The sequence below is a fragment of the Cynocephalus volans genome, chromosome 8, assembly GCF_027409185.1.
Source record: "Cynocephalus volans isolate mCynVol1 chromosome 8, mCynVol1.pri, whole genome shotgun sequence".
NCBI classification, from domain to species: domain Eukaryota; kingdom Metazoa; phylum Chordata; class Mammalia; order Dermoptera; family Cynocephalidae; genus Cynocephalus; species Cynocephalus volans.
Genome location: NC_084467.1, coordinates 8,604,349 through 8,614,731, shown reverse-complemented (window position 1 = coordinate 8,614,731; position 10,383 = coordinate 8,604,349). Strand labels below are relative to the sequence as shown.

At 54.2% G+C, this 10,383-nt stretch overlaps 1 protein-coding gene across 1 annotated transcript; it reads left to right on the top strand.

The window, feature by feature from the left end:
- Positions 1 to 5,022: 5,022 nt before the first annotated feature.
- SRM (spermidine synthase) lies at positions 5,023 to 10,068 on the top strand. The gene is made up of 8 exons (XM_063106083.1): positions 5,023 to 5,276; positions 5,847 to 5,967; positions 6,553 to 6,645; positions 8,468 to 8,621; positions 9,154 to 9,237; positions 9,316 to 9,461; positions 9,534 to 9,656; positions 9,749 to 10,068. The coding sequence occupies exons 1-8, from the start codon at positions 5,110 to 5,112 to the stop codon at positions 9,767 to 9,769; spliced, it is 909 nt and encodes a 302-aa protein (XP_062962153.1). The 5' UTR covers positions 5,023 to 5,109; the 3' UTR covers positions 9,770 to 10,068.
- Positions 10,069 to 10,383: the final 315 nt, after the last annotated feature.

Genomic DNA, 10,383 nt, shown 5'->3' with positions numbered 1-10,383 from the left:
AAGAACCTCCTTGACGCTCTTCTGACTCCATCTGCCGAGGGCACTGCGGGCCGTCTGACTTGCTTTGCGTGCCTTCAGGTAACGCAAAAAGGCAGCAGGACGATTGGGAAGGGGACTGATAAGGAGCCTTCGAGCCCACCGTGGCTCCTGGAAGACTTGTTCTCTTTGTTCCTTTCTCTCCCTTTTTTGAAAAAAACTTTGTTTTTTCCTGATTATCAAAGTAGTAACATGTTCATTGTAGGAAATGTAGAAAATAAAAACTCAAAGAGAACAATTTAATCATCCGTAATCCTACCACACAGAGATGGTCTTTCAAATTTCGGTATATTTCCTTACAGACTTTTTACCATGTGTATATAGATAAAGACGTATTTTTAAATTTACAAACTTGGGTTTGGGTCTCCATAGTTTTTCACTTTTAAAGCTTATATTATGAGGTGTTTTTAACACCAAGGTCAACGGTTCAGATCCCTGTACCAACCAGCCAGTTGCCAAAAGAAAATTAAAGAAAGTTTGTATTATGAGACTTTTCTTGTTCTAAAATTTTAGCCAATCCCATTATAAAACATTTAGGTTTCCATCTTTTGTACTATTCTTGATAACGCAGCATCTAAACTTATATAGATTTGTGACCCAATCTCTGATTGTTTCTGTAGAATTCCATTTGATTTTAATCCTGAGATGGGCTATTAAATCAAGAAAGCACAGAATACCATTGTTTTTGTTCTCACAAATACTGTTTAGGAACATTTATCTTTAAACTTTATCCCACAAATTATTGAGAGGGTCTCCTGTATGATATGCTGTCAGGGGCAGGGTAGCAGCCTAAATCAGACATCACTTTGCCACTGAGAGCTCCCAGGCAAGTAGAACAGCTGAGAACAGTCCTGTCCTAAGACAGGCTGCTTTTGTATTAGGTAGGACGAGACTGGTTGAGAGTGGAAGAAAAGCCAAACTATCAGTGACTTAACAAGAGAGATGTTTTTTCTCTATTGTCACTATGGTTTGTCCAGAGCTAGCACGGCAGCTCACGACCATCAGACACAGGCTTCTATCCTGTTGCTCTACCATCCTCAGCTAGAACGCAGGGCTTCCACCTCACAGCCCAGATGACTTCCCTAGCTCCAGCCATTATACCTTCATTCCAGTCGGCTGGAAGTAGAGAAGAGCACCCAATCTCTCTTTTATTATTATTTATTTATGTATTTATTGGCAGTTGGCCAATACTAGGATCAAAACCTGAACACTGGTAATATCGGCACTATGCTCTAACCAAGTGAGCTAACCGACCAGCCCTACCCAATCTCTTTTATTAAAAGGATACTGCCCATTTCCACTTCCCACTGAACTTAATCACATGGCCACGCAAAGGGTACTGGGAGGGCTTGCTGGTTAGCTCAGTTGGTTAGAGCGCAGCCTTGTAACACCAAGGTCAAGGGTTCAGATCCCTGTGTGGGCCAGCCACCAAAAAAAGGGGACTACTGGGAAATGTCATTTCTGTCATCTCTGTGCCCTGCTAAAATTCCAGGCCTCACTTGTTACAGAATTTGGAAAGAATGGACATTGAGGGACAAAGAGCAATGTCTGCTATAAAAAGTGGACAGGTGGAAATTTTTTAAAGTGAGAAATTATTTTCTACCGAGGAGGCTTCATGAAGTGGGTGTTTGGCTGGACCTTGAAGAGGGAGGGAAGTCCAGAGAACTCTCTAAGCCAGTGCTTCTCAAAGCAGAGGCCTCTGAGAGAGCCCAGCCAGGAACTTGTCAGAAAGGCAGAACCCGGCTCCTCCAGACCAGCCAGAGTCTGGGGGCAGCCCAGACCCTGAGCTTGCTCACAGTTCTTCAGGTGAGTCTTCGGTGGGCTCAAGTTTGAGAACTACTGTCCTTAGCTGACCCATGTGCCACGGGCCTGGCTAAGCAGGTGCAGCTGGCCAACCGCTGGTCAGAGGTAAAAGGAGAGCTGTTGCTCAGACAGGTAAAATGATTCCTCGTCCTTCCTTTGGAAGTGTTCCTTACTAGTTTTGTCTTTGTGACAATGTGTCTTTGGTGGGTTTTTTTTGTTTTGGTTTGGGTTTTTGTAGTAGTAGAGTTTGAGGTCTTTTTAAATGTCCTTTCTTGCAAAGTAAAAAGTTCACAAGCCAAGGTCAGTCCCCAGGTGTGTTTTCAAAGGTTGACTGGTCTGTGGGAGCCAAAAGTTCAGAACTACCAAGCCCATGGGTGGAGATGAAAGCCATGTGGTGTTCAGAGGACAGCTGTAGCCTTGGTCCACCGATCATCAAGTTGCAGAGCACTTGGGAAAGGACCAGAGAGGATGGGCCAGTGCGTGGAGAGGCAAGTGTGTCAGCCAGTCAGGAACTGCTCAGTAACTCTGATCACAGAGGGCCGTGGCTGGGCCTGTGCTCCAGGAAGAGGGATCTAGCAGGGCCAGCAGGGTTGGAGGCGGAGAGAGAATTTATGAGCAGAAGGGATCTATGCTCAAGGAGGCCTGCTGCTGTTTGCGGTGCCTTAGGCAGCTTGCCAGAAGCATTCTCAACCAAGTAACATCACATAATGGCCAAATTTGTTCCCACTCATAACCACAGCTGTCTGCCTGGCTGAACACTGCTTTAAAGATGACTCTCAAGTGCTAACTACCTAACACATCTCTCCGGTGACAGAGACACGTACCAGGTGACAGCCCCATTTCAACCATTACCTTGGGCAGTAGCCATTGGCTCACTCTCTCTCGCTCCCCGCCCCCAGGCCCTTTTATAAACTATCAACACTTTTTAGGAGGTTTGGGTAGTCAGTCAACCCACCAGACAGTAATGCTTTACAACAGAATTATACATGCACATTGGTCTGAATTTGGGAAAACATTTCATGCTGTAACCTGGTTTTCTCCATCCTGATTTTTAATATGAGGGTACCTCAAAAAGTTCATGGAAAAATGGAATTAAAAGATAATATGAATCCTTCCATGACTTGAGTGCCCTCATATCAGTTGTGATTTTATCTGGACTGCGCAATAATGGCTATTGCTGGCAAAACCAGTTTTTCCTACTTGGGTGGCATTTCTGGGCTCATGGTGCTGTATACTTGGAGAAAACATTTGGGGTTTTTTTTTTTTTGGCCTATAATTTATTCAGGGCCTTATTTTCTTTGAAACTGGAAGGTCTGAGCAACTCCTGTACACCCCAGCCTAGAGTCTCATTTACTGTTCCTGCTTGAGACTGAAGCCACAGTTCCACCTGTTTTACAGGAGGGTAAAGGATGTAATTTATGGTCTCTATCATTTGAGGTTGCACATGCTGAGGATGGGATGGACTTCATCCTCCACTTTCCCCTGTGCAGTGCCTGTGGAATGCCAGGGCTCCTGTCTAGGGTCAGCCATGCACCGCCTAGAAGAAAGTCAATACAGCTGATCCACGAGGTGCCTAGCCTTCCCTCAGTATGTCACCTGGGGCTTGCCATCTACAGACACCAGCCCTAGCCTCGTGGAACCTCCACTCTGGCTCACGGTACATGCACAAGTAAACAAGCAGTTACAACCCAGAGGTGCAAACGTCTTGATGGAGGAAGTACAAGCTGTTATGCGAACATGTGGACCCAAGTACATGGTTGGACCCATCAAGCCTGCAGTAACTGGACCTTTTGATTGTCTCCACCTTACCCACTTTGTGATCCTTCTGTGAATAATCTCAGATTCTGTACAGTTCCATGGGAGTGTCTCCTAGCAATTCTTCAACTGCCTTGGCTTACCTCCCCCTTTATTTTATTTTTATTTTTAAAAAGATGACCGGTAAGGGAGTCTTAACCCTTGACTTGGTGTCGTCAGCACCACGCTCAGCCAGTGAGCCAACCGGCCATCCCTATACAGGGATCCGAACCCATGGCCTTGGTGTTAGCAGCACCACACTCTCCCAAGTGAGCCACGGGCTGGGCCTTACCTCCCCCTTTAAAAGGAGCTTAAAGTCAGCCAAGGCACATTGGTGCTGTAAGGCTTAAAAGCCTTGTTACTCAGCTGATAAACAACACTGTGTTATTCTGCTCGGTTTAAGAGACAGGGAACATGTTCCCCGTCTCCAGGTGGAGGCTGCAAAAACGTCAGTCAAAAAACATCCCTGACATAATGTCACCAGTAGTTTATACCAGTTGCATCTTCCTTCCTTGGCATTCGAACTGCGCCTGCAGCAATTACCATTTAATATTTGGTAATTAGCATGCTTAATGTGATTCTGAGGAGTTCCTTGACGTTTTCATAAAAACATCACATTCCCGCCCACCCTTCAAGGAGCAAGACCTAGTTTGTCATAAAATTGCGTGCCAGTCTTTTCTGGTGCTGAACATGCATGTGGCGGGGCCTCTTCCTGGACACTGCTGGTAAATTTAGAAACTCGTCTAGAAAAGAGCTTCACTTTCTCAGTCAGCTGCCATACGCTCATGGCTCAGATAATCTGAGAGAAAATGGCTAAATGCGCCCCGATGCACCACACAATCCGTTCAAGTCCAACAGGGAGCCAAATCTTGGACGCGACGAGCGGTAGCACTCTACTCTCGCTGCAATGAAACAACCTAACCGATCGCCCGACGACGGACCGCCCGCTCCCGTACCTGCAGCCCGAAGGCCGGAGCCCGGGCCGCACGTCCCAGCGCCGAGCCCGAGGCGTCAGCTCGTTTCCCCTCCCGAGCCCCGTGGCCCCTCGCTCGGTCCCTGGCAGGCACCCGGGAAGGGGTCAGGTGCCCGGAGGGTGCACAGCCCGGACTGCGCGGGGCCGGAGGAGGGACCCCAAACCCCTTCCGCCGGCCCGCCCCGGAACCCGCCCCACGGCCCCAGCCGGGCCGCCGGGCCCCAGCCCCACGTGGCCCCGGGAACGGGCCGCACTACCCTGCTGCCGCGGCGGACGGCGCGACCCAGCCAGTCGGTGCCGCGGTGTGGAGCGGCAGCCAATGAGCGCCCGGCCCGGCCGCAACGCCATTGGCGAGCCAGGGCCCCGCCCCCGAGGCAGGCCCCGCCCCGCCGCCGGGTTAGGTTGCGGCGCGGGCGGCGGGCGCAGCTGGTCCCGTTGTGCTGCGGCTCCGCGCGGCCTGCAGTCCCGGGCCCGCGCTCCGCCCGCCCGCCCGCCCGCCTGCCATGGAGCCTGGCCCCGACGGCCCCGCCGCCTCCGGCTCCGCTGCCATCCGCGAGGGATGGTTCCGCGAGACCTGCAGCCTGTGGCCCGGCCAGGCCTTGTCGCTGCAGGTGGAGCAGCTGCTGCACCACCAGCGCTCGCGGTACCAGGACATCCTTGTCTTCCGCAGGTACCACCGCCGGCCCGCGTGCGTCCCGGCCCCCCGACGGCTCACAGCCCAGCCCACGGGACCCCCTCCGAGCTGTGACCGCAGCCGGCCGGCCCTGTCCTGTCCCGATTCCGGCCCGGACCACCCCCTCTGAGGCCGGAGCCCTGTCCTGCCTCCCTCCGCTCGGACCGCCCCTGAGCCGCCGCGCCCCCCGGCCCTCCCCCCGCAAAACTGTCAGAAGTTATGGCGAACTAGGCGATTCTCCTGTCCCGGTCCCCTCTCCCTGCATCCCGCCTCCCTGGGCTGGGGGCTGGCGTTTCGGGCGGACCTCTTGGTCGGAGAGGGAACCAGAGTGTGCGCCGAGTTCCACGTGTCAGTCCCGGGACACGTCAGAGACCAAGGAGACCCCGAGCCCAACCCCCGCCCCCACCGGCGGGCCCGCCTGCCTATCCTCGCCACGTGTCACTCTGCCTACTCGCCCCTGGGGACCCGTTGGCGGGGTTGGGGAGACGGTTCTCACCCAGGGCGGGTTGGGGCACGTTCCTCTCACCCCAGAGGACCCAGATCCCCGACTGTCACTCCCGTCCGCAGTAAGACCTACGGCAACGTGCTGGTGTTGGATGGCGTCATTCAGTGCACGGAGAGGGACGAGTTCTCCTACCAGGAGATGATAGCCAACCTGCCGCTCTGCAGCCACCCCAGCCCGCGAAAGGTAGCCCCGCCCCTGCCAAGACTCAGCCTCGAGCTCGGTGTGTCCCGGGGAACAGTGCTGGTCTGGGGGAGGCCCCAGGTGTGCCCCGTGCTCAGCCAGACGCTGCCTAAACGGCTATCAGAGACAGTGCTAGGAAGGACGGGGGGGGGGGGGGGTCGCCGCTTCAGAAGGGGTGAGGCTGACTCAGTCTTTGAGGAACGGTTCCCCCTGAGGCCTGAAGTTTAAGGAGCAGCCCTAGGAGGAGCCTCCAGGAAAAGGGGACCTCCTGTGCCAGGTTGCGGAGACTGGAAAGCGTTTCTGAGTAGAGAGAGAATGGAGTGATGAGGCCTGTGGGTCAGAGGATCCGAGGAACAGCCTTGCTCCAGATGGTTCTGAGGACTGGCCGGTGAGCTCAGTTGGTTACAGCTCAGGTTATAACACGAAGGTCAAGGGTTCGGATCCCCATACTGGCCAGCTGCATACAAGAAGAGCCAGATGGTTCTGTGTGAGCACACCTGCTCAGTGCCAGCTGAGGCAAGTCGTGCTGGAGCCCGGTTGCTGGGGCTGGTGCTGGGACCCCTGCCCTGACTGCTCCTCCCCTCCCAGGTGCTGATCATCGGGGGCGGGGACGGGGGCGTCCTGCGGGAGGTGGTGAAGCACCCGTCTGTGGAGTCCGTGGTCCAGTGCGAGATCGACGAGGTAAGTGCACAGCAGGCAACAGGTCTGGGTTCGAGTCCCAGTTCCACCTCCAACCTTCTCTTCCCTGAACTGGCTGTGTACCCTTGGGCAAGGCGCTCACATTTCTGGACCTGTTTGCTCATCTGGTAATCAGATGTCAGGAGGACGCAGTAGGAAAACTGGATAGTAAAGCCCAGCACACAGTGAGTCCACCGTTGATGCTAGTTCTTAGTAAGACTAAGGGCTGATTTTTAAGTCCCACGGAGGGCCCAGGGACATTTCAACTACTGGTCCATCTGCCCCGTGCACTCAGCATGTATCTAGTGAGCATCTGCTATGTGCCAGGTGTTGCTCCAGGTGCTGGGGCTGCAGTGGTGGACGGGTCGGTCCTTGCTTCCTTGGAGCTGATGTCCTAGTTAGAGGAGACGTCAAAGGGTAATCTGATAAAGTCACGACAGAGGCAATGGATAAAGGAAAAGGCAGGGCACAGGCTAAAGAGTAGAAGGTGATCAGGGCAGGCCTCAAGGAGGTGGCGTCTGAGATGGGGCCTGAGTGAGAAGTGTGACTAAGCCAAAAAGATCTAATTGAGTTCGGTTGCCCTTTGCATCAAGAGCCAATGAGAGACAAAAAAATAATGCTGGGAAGGACGTTATTTACAGCTCGGAGAAGGGATGAGCAGAGTAGCAGTCAGCCCGCCTCTCCAACTGACTGAAGTTTGGGGTTTGGCTTTTTTTGTGTTTGTTTTGGGTGGCCGGCCAGCACAGGGATCCGAACCCTAGACCTCGGTGTTCACGTAACACCACTCTTAACCAACTGAGCTAACTAGTCAGTCCCAAGTTTAGGGTTCTTAAAGGGAAAAAAGGAATGCAGGTACATGTAGGGGGTAGTGAAGTGGGGGGTCACAGGGTCTGTAGGTGGCTGGAGTCAGGGGTCAGGATTTCATGATAAGCAGGGTTCATTGACATCATGGGGTCTGTGGTCAGTGCTCTGGTGAGCCTCAAGTCCTTGATGTCATCTCGGAGCTGGAAAACTCAAAGACAATGAGCCGAGCATCACTGGAACTTTAAAGTCCCTGACTCAGACTCTTGGCTAATGTGAATGTCTAACGCAGTCTTTTCTAAGCAAGAGTATAGGTTAATAATCAGCTTGGCCTTTCTTTGGAATGCCTTTGTTCAAGAAGGTTGATTAGGAAAACAGGAGAAGAGAAGGGAGGCTCGGCTTTTGCTCTTAACCCTTATGTTTATAGAGGCTGCATATAAGAACAAAGAAAAACTTTTTTTTTTTTTTTAAAGATGACCGGTAAGGGGATCTTAACCCTTGACTTGGTGTTGTCAGCACCACGCTCAGCCAGTGAGTGAACCGGCCATCCCTATATAGGATCCAAACCCACAGCCTTGATGTTACCAGCACCACACTCTCCCGAGTGAGCCACGGGCTGGCCCAAGAAAAACTTTTTAAAGATACTCTTATGGGGGCCCAGCTTCAGAAGCAGCTGGCTGCATGGAGGTGGGGGAAGGTTCTCCTGGCCAGAGGTTGGAACTGGCAACCCTCTGAAGCAGGAAATAGCAAGAAAGCCACTCAGATGGGACCGTTTGATCTGGGGGGAGGGGACAGGGATGGTGAGAGATGGGGCTGGAGCAGCAAGCAAGAGCCAGCCCTCCATGAAGGGTTGAGGCACCAGGGTTCTTCCCATTTTACAGATGAGGAGACAGGTTCCAAAAAGGAAGGGCTTGCCCAGGGTGACCAGGCTGGAAGGCACTGCTGGGAGTTTCACCTGGCTGGTGTCTGGCCCAGAGCCCCCACTCCCATGGCCCAGCCTGGTCCCTCCTGTCCCCCTCCCCAGGATGTCATCCAAGTCTCTAAGAAGTTCCTGCCAGGGATGGCCGTTGGCTATTCTAGCCCAAAGCTGACCCTACACGTGGGTGACGGTTTTGAGTTCATGAAACAGAACCAGGATGCCTTTGACGTTATCATCACTGACTCCTCAGACCCCATGGGTAAGCACAGGATGGGCCCCTGGGCACTCTCAGCTGCCAGTCTGGAGGCCAGTCTCATGCTAGAGGACAGGGACCTCCCAGAACCAGAGCTGGACTTCTCCCTTCTCTGTTTTCATCTCCCCCACCTAACATGGCTCAGGACAGTAGTGGGGAACAGGTCCAAAGTTCACAAGTTAGGGAGCTGAGGAGAGTGCGGGTATGGCCTGGGCCCACTGAGGCCCCAGTTTCCTCTTATTGTCCCCTCCTCTCTTGACTGGCCGTCACTGGTGTGGGGGTGGGTTCTAGGCTTGGACCGAGGCCTAGGGTGGCGGTTCCTCTGCTGATGAGAATCCCCCAGGACTGAGATTAAAATGTGGTGTCCCCTCAGGTGGGGCAGTGGATCCCTGCACCTATGGTTGGTTTCTGAATTCCACAGACCTGGCTTCAAATCCTGGCTCTGCCACTGGGCAGCTGTGGGTTTGTGGGGGGATGACGGTGGCCCTTGAGGTCTCAGCCAGAGTGTGTTCTTTGTCCCTTGCCCTCCTTGCTGTAGGCCCTGCTGAGAGCCTCTTCAAGGAATCTTATTACCAGCTCATGAAGACGGCCCTCAAGGAGGACGGCATTCTCTGCTGCCAGGGTGAGCCTGGCCTTGAGCAGCGGGGTTGGGGTGGGCTGGGCAGTGCCTGATGCTGATGCCATGTGGCCTCTCCCCCAGGCGAGTGCCAGTGGCTGCACCTGGACCTCATCAAGGAAATGCGGCAGTTCTGCAAGTCCCTCTTCCCCGTGGTGGACTATGCCTACTGCACCATCCCCACCTACCCCAGCGGCCAGATCGGCTTCATGCTCTGCAGCAAAAACCCCGTGAGCTGGGGACCGCCGAGGGGGGGAGGTGGGCATGGAGAGCCCCCCCTGATGCCCCCTCCCCCTCCCCAGAGCACCCACTTCCGGGAGCCTGTGCGGCAGCTGGCACAGAAGCAGGTGGAGCAGATGCAGCTGCAATACTACAACTCGGACGTGCACCGCGCCGCCTTCGTGCTGCCCGAGTTTGCGCGCAGGGTGAGCGCCCGACCGGCAGCCTTGGCCCACCCCCAGGATGGCCCAGCCCCCAGTACCCAGGCCACCCTCCTGACTGGTTGTATGTCCCACAGGCCCTGAATGATGTGAGCTGAGTCCAGGTGCCACTGCTGACACCACCCAGGACCTCGGGCCAAGGAGCCTCTGGCGTGCCTGGGCCCCACCAGCCCCGGACCAGACCTCCTGCCGGCTCTCGCCCACCGACCAAGTGTTACAGGCCCAGAATGCTGCCCAGCCTGCCCTGCTGGGCGGACTGTCTGTGCGATGTGTCTTTCTGTGTGGCTTTCAGCCTCCAAGCCTATACCAGCTGTGTACAGCGCCATCTCTGCCTTCTGTCGCCCCCTCATTCACCAAACACATGTATTTATAACAAAGTCTGGAATCACATCCCTGACCTTGACTGGGTACTCCTGGGTGTGAGGTTCTGCATGGGCCCTGATGTGTGGCCTCCCAGTGTCTGCTATGTGGCTATGGCTAGATGGGCTGGGCCCTCTCTGTATAACCTGAACCAGCCCCTTGACCTCTGTGGCATGGAGGACCTAGCAGTTGTCAACAGGACCCACTCCTGTCCTGGGAAGCTGACTTAGCCATTTCTTCTTCAAGCCCTCACAAGGCGCTGATAGCAGAGCCCTGGAGCCAGGGCTATGCAGTTGACAAGATCGAGGTGTGGCCACTGAAGGGCTTTGGTTTCTTCTGGGGCTGCCCCAAA

Coding starts and splice junctions, on each gene's coding strand:
- SRM (XM_063106083.1), top strand. CDS start 5,110: ATGGAGCCTGGCCCCGACGGCCCCGCCGCCTCCGGCTCCGCTGCCATC. Junction 8,622..9,153: donor TGACTCCTCAGACCCCATGG/GTAAGCACAGGA, acceptor TCCTTGCTGTAG/GCCCTGCTGAGAGCCTCTTC. Junction 9,238..9,315: donor CGGCATTCTCTGCTGCCAGG/GTGAGCCTGGCC, acceptor CCTCTCCCCCAG/GCGAGTGCCAGTGGCTGCAC.